Source organism: Bactrocera latifrons, unplaced genomic scaffold (assembly GCF_001853355.1).
Source record: "Bactrocera latifrons isolate USDA-ARS-PBARC rearing strain unplaced genomic scaffold, ASM185335v1 scaffold_119, whole genome shotgun sequence".
In the NCBI taxonomy this organism is placed as follows: Eukaryota; Metazoa; Arthropoda; class Insecta; order Diptera; family Tephritidae; genus Bactrocera; species Bactrocera latifrons.
In genome coordinates, this window is record NW_017534619.1 from 117,229 (window position 1) to 137,072 (window position 19,844).

General features: G+C 38.1%; 1 protein-coding gene across 1 annotated transcript; it reads left to right on the forward strand.

Annotated features, from left to right (window-relative positions):
* The first annotated feature begins 4,918 nt into the window (after positions 1–4,918).
* Positions 4,919–18,183, forward strand: LOC108978186 (transient receptor potential protein). The gene is made up of 16 exons (XM_018948348.1): positions 4,919–5,032; positions 8,606–8,819; positions 8,883–9,123; positions 9,263–9,405; positions 12,562–12,763; positions 13,031–13,207; positions 13,315–13,549; positions 13,616–13,768; positions 13,825–13,970; positions 14,124–14,491; positions 14,555–14,912; positions 16,188–16,407; positions 16,479–16,653; positions 16,711–16,871; positions 16,928–17,088; positions 17,154–18,183. The coding sequence occupies exons 2-16, from the start codon at positions 8,680–8,682 to the stop codon at positions 18,018–18,020; spliced, it is 3,747 nt and encodes a 1,248-aa protein (XP_018803893.1). The 5' UTR covers positions 4,919–5,032; positions 8,606–8,679; the 3' UTR covers positions 18,021–18,183.
* Positions 18,184–19,844: the final 1,661 nt, after the last annotated feature.

The window sequence follows — 19,844 nt, forward strand, 5'->3', positions numbered from 1 at the left end:
AAAAACTAACTTTAAAGAGTGCAAATATATTATTCCATAATTATGGAAGCATTGACATTTATTTAATACACAATATTAACATATATTCTTTTAAATATTTTCTTTTTCCTAAATCTGTCCATTGTTCGTCATAATGTCATCTAGGTCACAAATATTTTACTCAATGAACTTTGTCACAAGACTGAAACGCTGCCCTACCTGCCTATGGACAGGTACGTACTGCTTAAATAATTAATAGTTTTTATCTTTATGCAACCTTAAAAAAATGTATATTAGGTAAGGTCGAGAAGGGGCGTAACAGTAATTTCAAATTTCCATTTAGACAATAGTATAAAAGAGTGATAGGATAAATATGTATGTGTATTGAATTGATCGTATTATAATTGTTCCGTAAAATGTATGCATTCACTGCCGCTTTTCCTGGGAAAAACGCCACTACAGTCTTTGCGAAATTTCTGAGCCTAGCAAAGCTTTGTTAATAGACTCTTGCTCTGCCGTCCTTTTGGCTTTGTATACTTTTTAATTTATGAAACATAAAGCGGTACATAACCAACCCCTTTGTTTCATCATGTGTGGCAGCATTTGTCGATTATTATTGATTACTGTAATTATCTCTAGAAATTGAATGATTTTATTTTGCAGCAGTGAACAATGGTCTGAAATCTCCAGAGTCAGCAGAATATGCGATGCGTATGCGATTTATATTATTTGCGACCTACACTAAAAATCCCAGCAAACAAACGACTACAACCTCAGGGGGCACGTGAGTAAAATTCATGCGGTTTAACCTTTCCTATGGCTTCCTATTGACTAAACATAGGTTTTCTTATTTGTCTTCATTCAAAATATGATATACTATTGTCAATTGTAATTTCGTAGTATTTTTATGGTACTTTCAGCCAAAACCTTTACTTTCGAATGAATGCAGAAGAACTAAATTTTATATATTTCTATAATTTATATTATATATGGAACAAAGTATATTTGGATTACAGAAATTAAAGATTTAAATATTTTTAATACTTAAAATAAGAGCTTATTTTATTTAAAAAAGTATCTTCAAGTTTCTATTCACTCTTGTTCGATGAAATTGGGAACTTTGTCTTTTAAAACACTCTCTTAAATAGGAAACTTTCACCCACTATTGAGAAGAGAGCTAAGGAGACATTAAGTGCTGACTAAATATCAGCCAAAATCCCTGTCTCCGCGTATAGCATGAAGTTTAAGCTTTTCTTTATTAAGCTATTAATGGATCGTCTCAGTGTGAAATTTGCGAAAAGTCGATTATTATCGGATAGTATAAAATGTAATAAACACTCTCTCAATTTTTGTAATCGAAATTCCAATTATTACGATCGCTAGTTTCTTGTGGAAAGAGAACAGTGGGGGAAAAGTTATTACTACAATCTGTAAACGCGTTTCCCTCAGAATGGTGGTTTTCACAACAGTTTCCACTCTCAAAGGCAGAGTTTTGAAGATATCTAGTTCCAATTTGGAGGAAACATTTTCAACGTAATTCTCAATCGCGCTGTGGAAACGATCTTCCTAATTTTCCTAAACAAAATAAAGTCGAATAGGCGGGTGTTCAAACCGCCGGCATCTTGTCAAATTAAAAATTTCCATAGCGACTTTCCTGCAAATTAATAATATTTGGGAAATTTTTGATTAAGATCAAGCAGATGAACCCTTTAAGGATCATATTAACAGCACTCATTGAAATTTTCGTACTGTTCCTTAGGTTTTTCTGCGAGAAAAGTCAGTCATAATTCATAACTGGTTTTTACTTGTATCCCAAGTTATTATTATATTCTCCACAGTAAGTTGCACAATAATCTTCTCCAATCCCTCAAATGTATTTGTTTAATAAATAAACTTACCTAAACTATATAAGAATCAAATTAGTTGTTTTCGATTCGCCAAGCGTTGGAGAGTAGTCAATCGAACAAACTATACGAGATGTGCGCACAAATAGGCCGCTTTTGTGGTTGTGTGGTGCAACCCTGCGCTCGCATGTTTTCTAACATATGCGCAATTTTAATAACCCAACTAAAATAAGGTTTATATTTTCATTTGTCACTCACAATAGTAAGATTGATTTAAAATATGCACAGTAAAACTTGGTAGCATTGAAGATAGTGATACAAGATAGATTTAGGTTTAATGTGGTATCCGCGTACTTTCTTTTATGAATTTTACTTAAACTTAAAAGTTATCTCCCCTTAACAGAACACTCACTTTAACAATGAAACTAAAGTATTTTAAAAATCCCAAACTCTTCAACCATTCCTCATTATTATGTGTGTATGCATGCCTCCCACGATTTTCAAAACAGAGTTTCCACGAAATACTTACTTTTTATGAAAAAATAATTGTAACACGCTTTCAAAAGACAATACAAATATTTTGGGAAATTCGCTGTTAAAACACAACAACCATCTTTTCAGTTATGTTTGGCCTCTAAGCTAACAACGAGTTTTTTTCGGAAAGCTAATTACTATATTTTTCTAATGTACAGCAGATATATCGCTCTACCTGAGCTTCTTACCGCTAACATTTCTTCTACCTGAAGACTAGTCGTTGGAAACATAAACAGTATAAAAGAGTGGTCGCCTGAAAGTTTGCGGCATTTCAAAAAAAATATTTCGACAGCACAAGTTATAAAAGAATATATTTTACGGAAATGGATTTGCTAAGAGAATATAACCATGCAATAATTCTTTCATTACCGGAGCAGTATGATGATAGTATAGTAAAAGGGTTGGAGGAATTCTACGATGGTCCTGAGGGACCAAACGATAAAAAATGTAGCAGCAACTATTCAAAGGGAGAACTTGGATCGCACAGTTTTAATGAGAGCAACAACGAAATGGAGGAAGCTACTAAATATTACAGTTGTATGAGCTCAATTGAAGACCTAAACAAAACAGATAATAGCTGTGCTAGTTACATTGGATTTCGCACATCCACTCCCATAGAATCATCAAACTTACAACCGATGTTCGGCGTAGATAAATTCGGATCGATGTCGACAATATATCAAAATTTTACCTTTAACATTCCACTGAGAGAATCTGATTTGACGACTTTCAAAGACGAAAGTTATACTGAGAAGGAGCACAGCACTTCATCATCCTTAGAATCTAACTTACAGAACTTACAAGAGATTTTTGACGATAAAGATAACGTGGCCGCTGCCAAGATACCCAGTTGGATTTTTTCTAGCACTGACACTCCATTGAAAGAATCAGATTTTCAAAACTATGATGACAGTTATAATGAGAAGAAGCATCAGGATAAAAAAGCCTCCGCTCAGGATAAAAAAAGCTCAGAATTTTACTGGCAAAACTTGCAACCGTTGTTCGAGAAAAATGACAACGTAGCGATGCCAACTACAGGCGATAATTTTTCCGGCGACGACGACTTTCCGCTGAGCAGATCTGAGTTTGACAGCCGTGACAGCTTTATGGAGAGGGAGCATCAGGCGCTTATGTCAATTATAGGTCGTGCTTTTTCTAATCCTCCCAATCACAACGACGGATGGTCTAACAATTTTAATGAAGAATATTGGTCAACAAATAAGAACAATGACGAGTGGTATAAGGATAACGAAATATGGCCAAAGCCTTTGACATTATTTTAAAGTACACAATAATAAATTATCGAAGGAGAGAGAACTATTCAAAAAGAGAAACTTGATACTCAAATCAAAATGCTAACATGCAAGGGAATGAATGAATGAATGATAAAGAGTGGTTAGTAGACATGACTGTATTGAAAATTTTGAGAGAAACTTGCCACTCAAACCAAAAAGATAAAAGGCAACAGAATGAATGAGATGATGGAATATTTGAGAGTTTATTGAAAAAGAGAAACTTGCCACGCAAAAGTTCAAATGCAACAGAATGAATGCTGAAATAAACTTGATGAAATTACGGAAAGTATCTAAGATTTGATGTCAACCATTTTATATAAATGGGGTTATCGGAACCTTAGAATAATACCTATTTCTCGTCAAATCAATGGCGATATTTCTATCAAGTGTGGCTAATATAGCTGGTCTTGCAGCAGTAATTTGTGACCCATGTACAGCAAATATATTAGAGGACGGGGCATTAACAAATTCGATAATATATATACACAATTCAGAATATTATTTTTAAGTGGAAGTATATTTAGATGGAAACATACATATGTCTAGAGGGCAAAACTTTGGAAATCTAAGTTGATAATGACACGGCAATTGAAGAAATTTGTACTGCTCATTGAAAACTGAATCTATGTGTATCTTTGAACTAATAATAAATATTTTGCTATGAATACGAAAAACTAAATAGTTATTGGATTCTTTGTACTTTGCTTTTCAGCCGATTTTTATATTCATAAAATTCTGCAAATGGTAATGCAAGAATAAAATAATTTATAATATGAGACATAACTACTTTAGTTTTTTTATTTACATATGCATTCTTTCCTCAATTGAATTACCGTTCGTTCGCACCTACTCAGCCCGGTGCGCACATTTGGCCGTATCTTCTTTAACGCCTTTGCTTTTGAACACCTCACGTGCTTACGACAGTTGAATAGCCAACCAAGCCGATAATCAATACATGCCACCAAATCAATGAGTCAATAGTCACATGCCTTTTTTTAACGCATTCCGTGACAATATTATGTAAAAAAATTCTAAACAGCTGATTTGGTTTTTTACCTTGTTTTGCTGCAAGCTTTCACTTATTGCTACTATTTTGTATTGTTTCTTCTTATGTTTTTACTAGCCGTTAACTTGAAGTCTATTGCAATGATCGATTGAATTTTTGCTATACTTTCCATGACCGACTTTTGTCGAAACGTTAATGTAATTAGTGGCATATACCAAGGCGTTAGAACAATTTATTTTCAGTTCTTCGCGAATTCTTGAACTCTCAACAACTAACCTGCGGGATTTTATGAAAATGGATAGTAGAGAAACTGGAAAATAATAGAGGTGTTTCAAAGGATATACAAAGAGTATATTTCATCAAGGATTAAAAGGGTAAAGCATCCTTGAAAGGTTACCAACTAGATGGATAATACGGGGAAGGATTATGGGAACAGAAAGTGCAGAGTGCAAAGAATTAAAATTTGTGAGAACTTACATTCTAATGTGAAAATATCGATCGTTTTGTACACGGCACTAATCTAATTAATGATTGTGAAGAAATAATAATTGAAGAAACTAAGTCTAAGTGTAAAACATTTAAAACCAAATTCAATTATTCTTCTAAACACAGCGCATCCTTTACCAAGGTTTTGGGGTTACTACATTTGAAAAGTAGTAAAGGTGTCCTTCAACCTATTTGAAGATCCGAAATTTTGCAGATGTCTACTAAAAATGGATTCAGCTGCCATGAAAGAAAAAAAAACTTGTATTATACTTTAATAAATGTGAATGCAATATTATTTAAAGTGATAATGTCCTTAGAGGCTCTATTTACTAAAAAAATCCAATAAAATAAACGAAAAATATAAGAAAAACCTTTCGAAGGACTTCTGATGTCCTGTGTATCATTGGTGTGAAGTATTATTTCGTGAGAAGAATAAGAAGTTATATAACAGTAAATAAATGCGAACACAAAAATTAAAGTTAACTGTATTTTTTAAAGAAATAATGTGAAAGAAAACTTCTACAGTGTAAGAGCTTTTTACTGACATATTTGGATACAAGAGATTTTTTAAATGTTCTGTGACACTAGTGACTACCGACCCATATATTTTTAAATAAAGGCATCATTCTCCCGGTAGATCAAAACTTTCGAATTGCAAACTGGTGTCAGTAGCGAGCATATGTGTCATCCATCGCACGGACAGCTTTATCATACCCAATAATTGATAGAGAATGTGTCCCACATTGTGTTTTTAGATGACTGCTACCTCGCGCACCTTTAATAAGTAATTTGCTAATACGAGATTGACACTTTGATTTTTGTATGCGATGTCACTTCTTAAAAAATAATGGAAACAAAACTACTCATATAATTTGGTTAAAATTATTTGGTAATAGTGGTCGTTTTCGAGAATGTCCTCCATTTAAAACAACATAGAAAGCCGGAATTATATTCCGCTAAACCTGACTACACCCAACTCAAGACTCTCCCACGGAACCTATTGCTAAAAACTACTTCGTGAGGGGACAGGACATTTAAGCTTTCTCTGTTCTGCGGATTGACGATCGCTTCGCTTACATGTTCAGAGTCCTCTATATACTTTATACACGTCGGACAGTTCGGACTAATGTCATTGTGAAATCTGTAATGGTAGAATGGGTGCTTTGTCCATTAGGTATTTGAGTCAGATGGAAATCCAGACCCCATGTCGTTTATCTATTCACGAGTGGCGGCCTTTAGATGAGGATTGCCACCACTGCTGCAACATTTTAACCAACTTGTTTCTCTCTTCTGTCAGAAAAGCCTATGTACTGCAATTATTTGTTTAACATAAGATTTTTTATCCAGTGCTTATAGTAGTATTACGGAACTCATTGATTTCACTATTACAAATCGCCGGCTGGAACGCACGCTGCCACTATTGATAGAGCCTTATAAATTTTGTTGGCTTCACCAGAAATATACGCTAGGCGTTTCTTTAGTTTTAATTTTGGAATTCAATTATACTCCCCGATACTTCAGCTGCGGCTGTGAGGCAATCTCGTACTTCCCTATGCTGAGCTCTACTCGCAAAATGATAATTTAAGCACTCTTTGCATTTGTTTCTTCGGTCGACTAACGAAGATATCGTCCTCATATGCTATAAATTTCATGTCTTTAGTTCATTTCTTCTTACCACCCCGTCATACATGAGGTTCCATAACAGTGCAGACTGATCCTCCACTCGAAAGAGAGTAGTTCTTGATGCCTTCGTCTATATCAAAAATTAGTCTTCTGTTTTTGAAATAACTCGTGATAATGTTCATGAGGTGTTCAGGGGCGCGTATTTAAACCAGGCCCTTGATTATGTGTGGCCATTTTGCCGTGTTGAACGCATTCTTAACATCGGCGCGCAGTATTTTTTGTACCACCCGCCGGCTTCCTGGATAGCTAACTCTACGCGATTTCGTGATATTTTTTCGTGCGCTTTACCCATTGTGTCGAGAATACACAGAGGTCGGTACGATAAAAGTTCTTCAAGTGGTTTCGTTGTTTTCTTCACGAGTCGGGGATTACCTTTTCCTTTTTTCAAGCTTTGTACATTTTAGCAAACATTTGATGTTTTGAGCTTACAGCTTCCTTAAAGGCTCTATTGAGTATACCATCTAATCCATATTTAGATACATAACGTACGTAGATGCATTCTTTGGTAAATAGTATGTTTTTAACTCCTCAAATATATTTCCATGCAAGACTGAGTTCAATAAGAATATTCAATTTATTCGAATTTAATGACATACCCGTAGTCTCTGCTGATTGTAAATATTCTGTGTTTGATTTGTGCTATAAATGGGCATTCACAGAGAAAGTGAAAATTTTTTTCGTTATTTCTTTCTAGCTTGCAGCTGCGAAACACTTTATTTTAGAGCATACCCATTTTTAGCGCGTGTTTTCCGAACAGCCACACTATTCTCTCCCCTACGTAATAAGACCTTGATTGCAGTTATATCATATATGGACCATGTCTGTTTCATTATATTACAGTTGGTTATTGATTTCCACTGTCACTGATTTCTTGAAATTGAGTATAAAATTCTCTTTTGATCGTTCCCAGCGCATATGGCGTTAACTTCACTTCGGATTCGTCTTAGAGGCTACTAATTTTAGCTTTTTCGTTACCTAAAATGTTCCTGTGAGAACAAAAATTAAGGTCAAGTGCGAATGACTTGATAGTGAGCTTAAAGCCTTTCTGTAATTGTTAGCTACGATGGAATTAATAAATAAGGTCAACAAGACCAGGTATCCCTGTATATGGTTGCTTTCTGTTTCTTCCCGTAATTCTTTAATAGACCACTATTGTCCTTTTATAACCATTTAATATAACCAGTTCAGGGCATAAAAATACTATTCAAATGATATAAAACACATTTTTACTATGTTTGGAACTTACATTAGGGGTATTGAGACCAGCTTTGTTTACGCGGGTTTGGTTTCTGTAAACTTAACAGGTTATCGTTTTACCGAGTAACGAAGTACCAGACTGGCAAGCAAGATAGTTTTTTCGTTACTTGTTAACATCACTCAGCTGTTTTGTTTGCGTTCTTGCCTCAAAAGTTAACGAAAAAAAATCCATTTGCTGTCTACTATAAATTAGTTTCTAAAAAATTTTTCAAACATAAGTATTTAATATAATTGATCAGCTGTTTTGAAACAAACCTTACACCCACTACTGATGTACAGCAAAAATTACGTTCACAATTAAGTGTTTTAGCGAAGTATCAACTAACGAACTCCCATATTAACAAGTTCGGTCTGAATGCCCCTATTATAATGACGAAATTATACGAAGGAGGTTACCCTCAATTTTGTAAGCTAACTTCGAGAAATGAAAAAAATAATTTCGGAATTAGAACTCAATCTCTTGAAATAGATTGGTTCAGTCCGATATCCAGTGATGTATAATTTTTCTTATTTACTTGTAGGCTTATATAAATTTCCAAGTAACTAAAAATTGCGGTACTTTTAAGACACTCACTAATTATATGTGCACATCAAAATGTCACAAAAGAAGGACGATGACCCTGAACAGGGTGAACCCAATTACAACATCTCTATGGGAGAGGAGTATATGCTAAATGAGATTGAAAAGAATTTCATATTAGCGGCCGAACGTGGTGACATACAGGGTGTTAAGAAGTGAGTAACATAACTTTGAACCAATCTCACAGATGGTTTTATAACTTGAATTTTACATACCAGAATAATTGAGGACAACAAGGGTCAACCGGATAAGTTTAACATAAACTGCGTGGATCCGCTCAATCGCTCAGCGCTCATTTCTGCCATTGAGAATGAGAATTTCGACTTGATCATTGTGCTGCTGGAATGTGGCATCGAAGTGGGCGACGCGCTCTTGCACGCCATATCAGAAGAGTACGTCGAAGCCGTAGAGGAATTACTGCAGTGGGAGGAAACGCATCACAAAGAGGGGCAGCCCTATGTAAGTATAGAGAGTTGTGCAACCGCATTTATGGTGACACTGGTGGCCACAATCAATTAGCATGTATGTCCGTCTTATATTTGTCTGTTTGTTGTTCGTCAAATAATCTATTTTTCATTGTACTGATTACTAATTACAGAGCTGGGAATCTGTTGACCGTAATAAGTCGACATTCACGCCGGACATCACGCCATTAATATTGGCAGCGCATCGCAACAATTACGAGATACTGAAAATTCTGTTGGATCGTGGTGCAACACTACCGATGCCACATGACGTGAAGTGAGTAAAACTGCGTGCACACATACACATACAAGAGTAAATTAACATTGTCACTCAGATACCTGTAATCCGCTGCAACTCGACAGCTTGTTTGCTATTGTCAATGTGTTGGTTAGCATTTCTGTTATAGTTTTGCAATATTTTTCCATCTTCCGCAACACTATTGACCCCTTTACAAACGATGGTGTCTCTCTTCTATTTGCTGCTTACCAATACCATTTCATTGCCGTGCACATACACATACGCACACCTCCATATTTAGGTGACGTGAACTCCATCAATTGACTATTGGCTTTTGTTGTTATTGTTGTCCGTAGTTCTTATAGCCGAAATTAGTCGCGTTTGGCACGTTTCCTTATTTGTGCTGTCCCTGCGCTCCGCATGCGTTTACGTGATTTTCAGCGAATTTGCATTATTTTTGAAATGCTGCCGCCTCTGCGCCGGTTGTCGTCATCTGTTTGGTGTTGCATGTCGCATAATATGACGTTGAATAATTCGAATTTATGCGCATTGCCACAAATTGTAGTCTGAGTCCTATCAAAGTGGTTATGCCAAACAGCTGTGGAGGTGTAAACCAATTCAAAGGCGATTGCTGCGTGCGCTTATGTGCGCATTTGGTTTTTTAGCACATCCGTGGATTACTTAACATTCGCCAATAATTCACTTAAAATTAAAGTGCTGCTTTCTTATTGTAATTTAAATGGAGTGACTTCTTATACATATAGTACATAATAATCAATTCGGTATTTACACGACTATTAACATTGGCTTGAGAGCTGAAGAAAATTATATTGCGTAAATAACTTCATAGAAGTGTGGAAAAGGCGCACGTGAAATTTATGAGCTTCTCAAGAAACTTAGTACTTAGAATTCTGGTTTATCACATAACTAATCGTTTTTCCTACAGCTACAGTTGACGACGGAAACAGAAGTGGTTGGATCCAATACAGCCATAAAACCTGTTCGCAAACGCATTCGCAGAAATTCCATTAGAAAACATAACATTTTATGCAGAGAAATTAATATCTTGACTATATAAGTGTCAATGTGTGGCATGAAAGCCTACGGTTCGTGAACTGTGTGTCTTCTGACAACATGCTTGAAGCAAATTAGACTATTCAGATGAAAGTAGACAATTTACTGTCTGCTTTACGATGATCCTTCTTATTCTTTATTGACGTTTACACCGCTTACGCGGTTATAGTCGAGTTTGTCGTCAATTGGATATTTCAAGCATAGCCACATCCTTTTCCACCTGTTCTCTCTAATGCACTTCCTCCGGTGGGTACTGTGTCCAATACTATTACCTAGCCAGCTTAGGCGCGGTCTCTTAATTCGCTTAACTATGCCAATGTCTTCGTATATCTCATAACGTTTCAGAAGATATTTCGTCTTGCCCGCATTTCCCATCAGACCCATTTGCTTCGCATCTTTCTCCAACCTGGAGAGAGCAGAACCAAAGGCGTGGTTCTTATGGCAAATGATATCGCTTTCATCGTCGTACGTCAGCAATTGTTCACTCTACAAAACTTTGTCTCTGTTCAGCTTGACAGCTCGAACTATTTTCTTCGACAGTAGAATGACGAAGTCGCACGATATGGAGTCGCCTTTTTTGAAACCTGGTTTGGTATAGAACGGCTCGGAAAGGTCCTTTCCGATCATGGTAGAGCTTTTGGTATAACTTAACGTCACTTATAGCTTACTTACTTTTCGTTCTGTCAAAGTCAGCTTTGAAATCGACGAAGAGGTGGTGTGTGTCGATCGTTTTTTCACGTGCCTTTTCCAACATTTGGCTAAGGTGAATAAATTAATAAGGTCTAATCAGTTTGTTGACGGTGGTCTTTAACCGTTCACACAATATGTTCCATTACACCTAATATATGATGTTGAGGAGGCTTGTCCGACCGTACTTGGCGCAGATTGTGGGTTTTGGCTTTTTGTGTATGCTTCTTAGTAGTGTTTCGCCGCCGTATTTGAATAGTTTGACGGGCAATACATCGGCCCCGCCACTTCATTGTTTTTCAGGCGGGTAATTGCTGTTCGAACTTCTTCTTGGTCGAGTCCGGTATCACCCAGTGTTACGCTTTCATTACCATTCAGCAGGCTGTAGAAGTATTCTTTCCGTAATTTTAGTATGATAGGCCTTCTACAAGAGTATGCTCCGGTCTTAAAACCTTCCTTCTGTTTTTTTTTTTTNTTTTTTTTTTTTGTTTTTTTTTTTTTTGTGTCTATTTTCTCTCCACTGCGATACGGCACTCCGCGCCATACCAGCTGTTTCTCGCCTTTTCAGAAAAGCCAGGGTTGATAACATTAGCTCATAACTAAATTTTTTCGAGATATGCAAATAATATATTGCCACATGGAGACTTCTAAAATCAAAAAAGGTGAAATATCGTATTTAAATTTAAAAAAACAAACATGCCTTGTAAAGGGTGTTTCTATACTCTTGTAACATTTTGATACAGATTATAGTAATTTTGTTCATTTAACGGTTGTTTGTACCATTTAAGGCTAATAGGATCACTGCCACGCCCACAAAACGCCATTAAACGAAAACTATGAAGCGCCACAATTAAGAACTGAGTTAAGATACAAAGCTTTAATTTGGCACAGGGACATCTGTGGGCTAAAAATTCAAAAAACTGTGCGTGGCCACGCCCTTTAAGATGTTTTACTCATATATCTCCTAGACCACTACAAGTATGACTTATGTTGCCATAACCAAATTCACTAAGGACAAGTCCCTGAAGCACCCTTGTCGATACTGTCAAAGTAAATGATATCCGATGATAACTTCGTCTACTCTCCATATAACGGTTTTAGAAAAAAGTACTAAAAATGTTATAAATCAATAATAAAAGCCCTAGAGGAACGAGGTGGTATGAGAGAGATTTATAGTAGCTAGAGTCAAATAAGATGAACGCCCTCGAGCTTTGCAGTCTTTTCTAGAGCTAAAAGAGACACATAAAGACTCCATAGAGCAGTAGTCCTAGGTCGGATAAAAATTGAGATCCATTCCGGTTATATAGAATCGTTTTTTATGAGAGTGTTTTCAGTGCCTTCACGACGAATCTTCAAATGATATGCCTTAATTAAAAATTTTAGCTCATTTACCGTACTTCCTAACAAAAAATCTTTTAAATTAATCTTCCGTAGATGTGGTTGCGACGAGTGTGTCACCTCTCAAGAAACCGATTCGCTGCGGCACTCACAATCGCGTATCAACGCCTATCGCGCCCTCTCCGCCAGTTCACTGATAGCACTTAGCTCACGCGATCCCGTTCTAACGGCGTTTGAGCTCTCATGGGAATTGAAACGACTGCAGGCGATGGAATCCGAATTCAGAGCGGAATACACGGTAAGAAGGGGGGTGTGAATGTTATAATGCGCGAACACAAAAAACAAAGAAGTAGAAAGTGAAAACAAATGCGGAAAGAGGCAAAAAGAAAGCGAAGAGACAATGAGATTACCGCTTAAATGCATTTATGTGATTGTAAAAAAGAATATGTTGCGCTTTTGCGGCTTCTTTACGCATTTTTTAGGTGACCATATGTTATTCATTTGTATACTAATGTGCATAACTGTAATTTTATTTGTGTATGTGCGCACTTTCTTGTGACTGCAGGAAATGCGTGTGGGTGTGCAAGAGTTTGTCTCATCATTATTGGATCACGCACGCACTTCCACCGAACTGGAGGTAATGCTCAACTTCAATCACGAGCCAACCACCGACATTTGGATGCCGGGGCAGCGACAAACGTTGGAGCGCCTCAAATTGGCCATAAGATACAAGCAGAAAGCGGTAAGAAATTAATGCACTCAACATACCTCAACAACAACAAGTTTGTTGTTGTCTTGGCATTTGTTTAAAGCAAATTTGCAAATGTCTTCTTTATCACCGCCATTTAGTTTGTGGCACATCCGAATGTGCAACAATTACTGGCGGCCATTTGGTATGAGGGTCTACCCGGTTTTAGGCGCAAACAAGCCTCACAGCAGATCATCGAAGTGGTGAAGCTGGGCACTATGTTCCCCATTAACAGCATGAACTATTTGCTGGCGCCGGACTCGGATGCTGGCAAATTCATGAGAAAGCCATTTGTGAAGTTCATTTCACATTCCTGTTCGTACATGTTCTTTTTGAGTAAGTTGTGGGCGGTGAGCGTGTTATAGAGCGAACACCGAAATACTAATATAATCTGATCTCTAGTGCTTCTGGGCGCTGCATCGTTGCGCGTCGTTCAACTATCTTTCGAGTTGCTTGGGTTTCCTTGGATGTTGGCCATGCTGGAGGATTGGCGTAAGCATGAGCGCGGCTCTTTGCCAGGACCGATCGAACTGGGCATCATCACCTATATTGCCAGTAAGGAACGTAAAAAGTTATTTATGCAGAACTCATCGAAAATGTTATTATTTAAGGTCTTGTGTTTGGTGAGCTGAAAACGCTTTATTCGGATGGCCTGTTTGAATATATCATGGATCTTTGGAATATCGTCGACTTCGTTTCCAATATGTTTTATGTCACTTGGATACTTTGTAGGGCGACAGCATGGATTATAGTACATGTTAGTAGCATCTTTTATAAAAATGTATTTTGCAGTAAGACATTATTACTATTTAATTTTCACAACTTAATAAAAGACATACAATTTTACCTAAGTTGAAATTCTTCGTGTATACAATTTATTTTCTAATAAAATATCTTTACTTGCTTCTAGCGTGACTTATGGTACCGCGGCATCGATCCTTACTTTCCGCGCGAACATTGGCACCCTTTCGACCCGATGTTACTTTCCGAAGGCGCTTTTGCTGCCGGCATGGTGTTCTCTTACTTAAAATTGGTTCATATTTTTTCAATCAATCCACATTTGGGGCCACTACAAGTCTCTTTGGGACGCATGATCATCGATATCATCAAATTTTTCTTCATCTATACTTTGGTGTTATTCGCCTTCGGCTGTGGCTTAAATCAGTTGCTATGGTACTATGCTGAACTGGAGAAGAACAAGTGCTACCACTTGCATCCAGATGTGGCGGATTTCGATGACCAGGAAAAAGCCTGTACTATTTGGCGACGATTTTCGAAGTGAGATTTTTTAAGTTTTTCGATTATTCGACTATTTTGTTAACATTCCTCCCCTCTTCGTAGCCTTTTTGAAACATCACAATCACTTTTTTGGGCTTCCTTCGGCTTGGTCGATTTGGTATCGTTCGATTTGGCTGGCATAAAGAGCTTCACACGGTTTTGGGCTCTACTTATGTTCGGCTCCTACTCGGTTATAAATATTATTGTGCTACTCAACATGCTTATTGCCATGATGTCCAACTCGTATCAAATTATTTCGGAACGCGCAGACGTTGAATGGAAATTTGCACGCTCCCAGCTGTGGATGAGTTATTTCGAGGATGGTGGCACTGTGCCGCCGCCATTCAATATTATGCCATCGGTGAAACTGCTACGCAAGACATTGGGCAAAGAGGCACCGAAGCGCACTAAAAGTTTTATGGTGAGTGGGAAATATTTTAATTCTGGACTGATAAGTTTATTTACATCTGTTGAGTTAGTCATATAAAGGACTGTTTTTCTTCGATAATAATAATTATTATTTTTTGTAGAATTTTATTACACCAAATATATCTCTAGAGTATAAATAACTGGATTATGCTGAAATATATTGGGATAATATTAAAAAAAAATTTATATTTAAAAAAAAGCTAATGAGTTGATTATAAACGAGTGTAGGCGCCTCCACAAATTTACGTTAGAGGCCAAGAGCTTCGTCGGTAAGTTACGGTCTCTTCATACATACCCAGGATTCTTAGCATTACAAAGCACTTTTGTTTCTACTGTCCAAATGGGAAACCAGTAACCTCCAGGCACTTTATCCTTCATTGTCCAGTGTTTGCAAGGCTAACGATGAAACAACTGAGCAGTCTTACCTTCGACGAACCTGATGAAATTTGTGTTAGGCTTAAAGCCCTTTGCCGATTTGTAAAAGTCTTTCATATATTTAGGGTTACCATATCCATCTCAGTCAAAATCAGTCCCGTTGCGTATGCAGGGAATCAGTGCATTTTTCACGAAAATCAAAGAACCAGGGCAGAAGGTCAAAATCAAACAATTCCCTGACTAATCATTGAATATGGTAACCCTACATATATTGTATAGGAGGGATACGAAGCTATCCTAGTGAGATTCCTGTTAAGGCATCGTACTTAACCTAACTTAATTTCCTTTGCAGGGGTGCAAGTTATTTTCAAATACGTAAATAAATCTGATAAATAGTCTCTTAAAAATATTTACCATTTAAATTATATCATTCGAAGAGGAAAATTTTTTTTCGCCACAGTAATTAGAGGCACCCAGTTAACTATTTTATTACTTAAAGAGTGTGAGTTCTCTTCAAATTTCTTCAAAGTTTTAAGTATTTACTATTCAGACTTTTATTTGAAGGATAGCGAGACGATATTAATAGATTTTGCATACAAATTTAATACACATTGTTGTCCCTAATCCACCTCATCTGCCAACACTGTATGCAGAAATAGAGATTGTTGGGAAGAAGAGACAAACCCTTGCGATGATAGAAATAAATAGTTGGTCATTATTAACAATTTATCAGCTTGAGAGACCAGTCACCGGTATGATGGCCATACAATCGGCGCCAAAGTGTTAAAGTAAAGAAAACCAGATATTTGCCAATCCAAATTTCCTCACTGCAATAGCAACAGTAGATATCTTCTTCACATTGATTCTTATGCTATCTCACTCTTACTTGCAGCGCAAGACGAAGGAGCGCTCACAGGCGTTGCACGACAAAGTCATGAAGCTGCTCATACGACGCTTTGTCACCGCAGAGCAGCGTCGTCGTGACGACTATGGCATAACCGAAGATGATATCATTGAAGTGCGTCAGGACATTAGTTCGCTACGTTTCGAACTATTGGACATTTTCCAAACGAATCGTTTCAACGTGCCCGATATTGAGAAGAAAACAGCAGGTGCGTAATAAACCATTGTGGCAATTAAATGATGCCCTAGTGTACTGAGAATATTTAATGTGTGTTCACAGCTGCGGCGGCCGGCACCAAGAAGGGTAAGGTGATGGAGCGACGTATACTGAAAGACTTCCAAATCGGCTTTGTTGAGAATTTGCAGCATGAGATGACGGTAGGCGATGAGGGTAGCAAGGATATCTTCTCCTCTTTGGCAAGGGTAATTGGCAAGAAGAAGTCATTGAAATCGGGGTAGGTACAATCGGTTACTGCGTAGCAAGTACAACCACTACTCGCCATTTCTTGCAGTGAGAAAGACTGGAATGCCATTGCACGTCAGAACACAATGACCGCCGACCCGATTGGTTCCAAGCGTTCGTCAATACAGCGACATAGTCAGCGCAGCTTGCGGCGCAAGATCATCGATCAGGCGAATGAGGGCCTGAAGATGAACCAGAATCAGTTAATTGGTATGTAAAGTTTCGTTCAATTAAAATATTATCTCATTTGTTGCTTCGTCGTGTAGAATTCAATCCGAATTTGGGTGATGTGACACGCGCCACACGTGTTGCATATGTCAAATTCATGAAGAAGAAGATGGCAGCTGACGAAGATGGCGCCGCAGCCGCGTCTGTAGAAGCAGCAACAACAAGCGCTACTATCAAAGACGAAAAAGCTACCAGCGGCGTAAGTACTAACCTTAAGGCAATACTTCATATAAATGTGTATATAAATTTCACCTTCACTTAAAGTCAAAGAAAGTGAAACCGGACGATCCAAAAGCTGCCAGCGATGAAAAGGCTGATACTGTATCCAAAACCTCCAGCACCGATGCCAAACCCAAAGAAACTAAACCAGGTGACGCTAAGCCAGCCGCACCGGCTCCACCAGGAAAACCAGCTGCACCTGGCACTAAACCAACTGATGCAACAAAGAAAGATGATGCAGCGAAGCCAGCTGCAGGTGCTGCGGCAAAATCACCACCCCCAGCCGCTGCCAAACCAGACCCAGCTGCTAAGAAGGATGATGCCGCTAAGCCAAGCGGCTCCGAAGCTAAGCCCGCAACAGCACCTAAACCAGGTGACAGTTCAAGCGGCGGCACTGCTGCCGCCAAGCCTGCTGTTGCTAAACCAGGTGAAACCACAAAGCCAGAAGCTGCTGCCAAGAAGGAGGACACTGCTAAGACAGAAGCGGCAAAACCAGGCGCTGCTGCAAGCGCTAGCACGACAGCTGCCGCCGCTAAAGGTGCTGCCCCAGCTGCGCCCGCGGGTGCAAAGCCCGATGCACCGACAGCGGGAGGCGACGCGAAACCGCCTGCAACGGGCCCAACAGCCACCAAGGCAGCTGGTGACGCTAGTGGTGCCAGTGGTAGTGGTGGCGCTGCGGGCGCTAGCACGGGTGCGACGGCAAAAGCAGATGACAAGAAAGCGGACGACAAGAAGGGCGATGAGAAGAAACCAGACGAAAAGAAAGCTGACGAAAAAAAACCGGACGATAAAAAGGCGGCGGCACCTGCTCCGGCTAAACCGGTAATTAAAGTGGGACAAAGCAGTGCAGCTGCCGGCGGAGAGCGTGGCAAATCGACAGTCACTGGACGTATGATATCCGGTTGGTTATAAGTTGAGAATCTGTGTTATGCGTACTTCCAGATTGTCAGCTTATGTTTTCAAACTTGGAAAATTTACTAAGACATTTTGTGCTTTGCAAGAGACAAATAAATTTATATTAAATTGAAGTTGTTTTAAGTGAAATAAAAAAAATTTTAATGAAAATTCTAAATAACTGATTGTTCTATTATATTTCGATTTCTTCCACAAAATTTTTCATCAGGGAGAATATAGTCTAAATTATATTAATTACTAAAGCATTTTAATACTCGCACAATCCGCACCACAACAGATTTATGGACTATGTTTGCTTGGTTATTAAATCTGATCGGACGAAAGAGATTACTGGAGCGATATGTTTACAGTTGTAGACTGGTCCTTTAATTACCAAAAATTTAAATAGTTATAGGGAAGTCTTATGATAAAGCGCCTAAAGTATTTTAGAAAACGGTTCAGGCCATTTCAGGTTTCTATAGTTCAACAGAGTGATATTATATTATCCAAGATGATTTTAATCTTTTTTCTTTCGAAAACTGCACAATCCAAGACACCGACCGATACCGATTCTTTTCATACAGTTTTGTCTATTGAGTGCCAATAAGAATTTTGTTTACTTGCGGTCTACCGTTTTGCATTAATTTTGATGTTTTGCACACAGATAGTTCGTTCCATCGTGTTTTGATTTTCTTCACCATGCTTCTGTCGAGATTATCGTATTTACAACACATGGGCTTCCGAATATTGGTCACGTTTTCGATATGCGATACGCGGATACTGCCTTGATTTCTGATTGGCTGTCTACGTAGATGTAGACACTGGAATTGCAAGCAGGTGCATTAGAGGCCAGCTGCGCTGCTTTCATAATAGAAAAGACCTCAGCTTGAAATATATTGCACTGGTCTGGCAACTTAAAAAGTTGCCATGTGCCTAACTCTGGACAGTATATTCCCACTCCATCGGCCATCGAAAAAAGCTGCCATTATAGACGTTTAGAGTGTTGCGCGTAGCCAATATACCTTTACGGCCGCCATCCTTTTCTATGCTAATTTGAACCTTCTTTCCCAGTTGAAAAGTGGGGGCATGTAGTCGCTGTTTGCCCAACCGCCATTACCTATCGCGCTGTGCCCGAAGGTTCTATATGTACATTAAAGAAAACTACTAATTTTGGTTATGTAGTCTCAATTCTTATATGCGTATCTTATTTAGAAAGATTTGCCAACATAGTTTCTCCACTTTCTACCTGCATTCATCTTCTTCTTTTGTTTTCTTATTTTGTGATTTCATAAATCACCCTTGAAGGCTGGATTGTATACATCTCTCCACCATAACCTAACCTACAAACAGCAGTTTGTTGAAAAAATCTTACAATAAACAAGTAAGGAAGAGCTACGTTCGGGTGTCACCGAACATTTTATACTCTCGCATCAAATACCGTATTTGTGCAAAGTTTTATTCCGCTATCATCATTGGTTCCTAATGGATATATTATACAGAGAAGGCATCCGATGAAATTCAAAATAGCGTTACAATGGAAGAAGGCGTGCTGGTGAACCGATTTTACCCATATTTGGTACATGTCATCAGAGTGTTAAGAAAGTATTATATACCGAATTTCATTGAAATCGGTTGAGGAGTTCCTGAGATATAGTTTTTGGTCCATAAGTGGGCGACGTCACGCCCATTTTCAATTTTTAAGAAAAGCCTGCGTGCAGCTTCTTTCTGCCATTTCTTCCGTAAAATTTAGTGTTTCTGACGTTTTTTGTTAGTCGGTTAACGCTCTTTTAGTGATTTTCAACATAACCTTTGTATGGGAGGTGGGCGTGGTTATTAACCGAT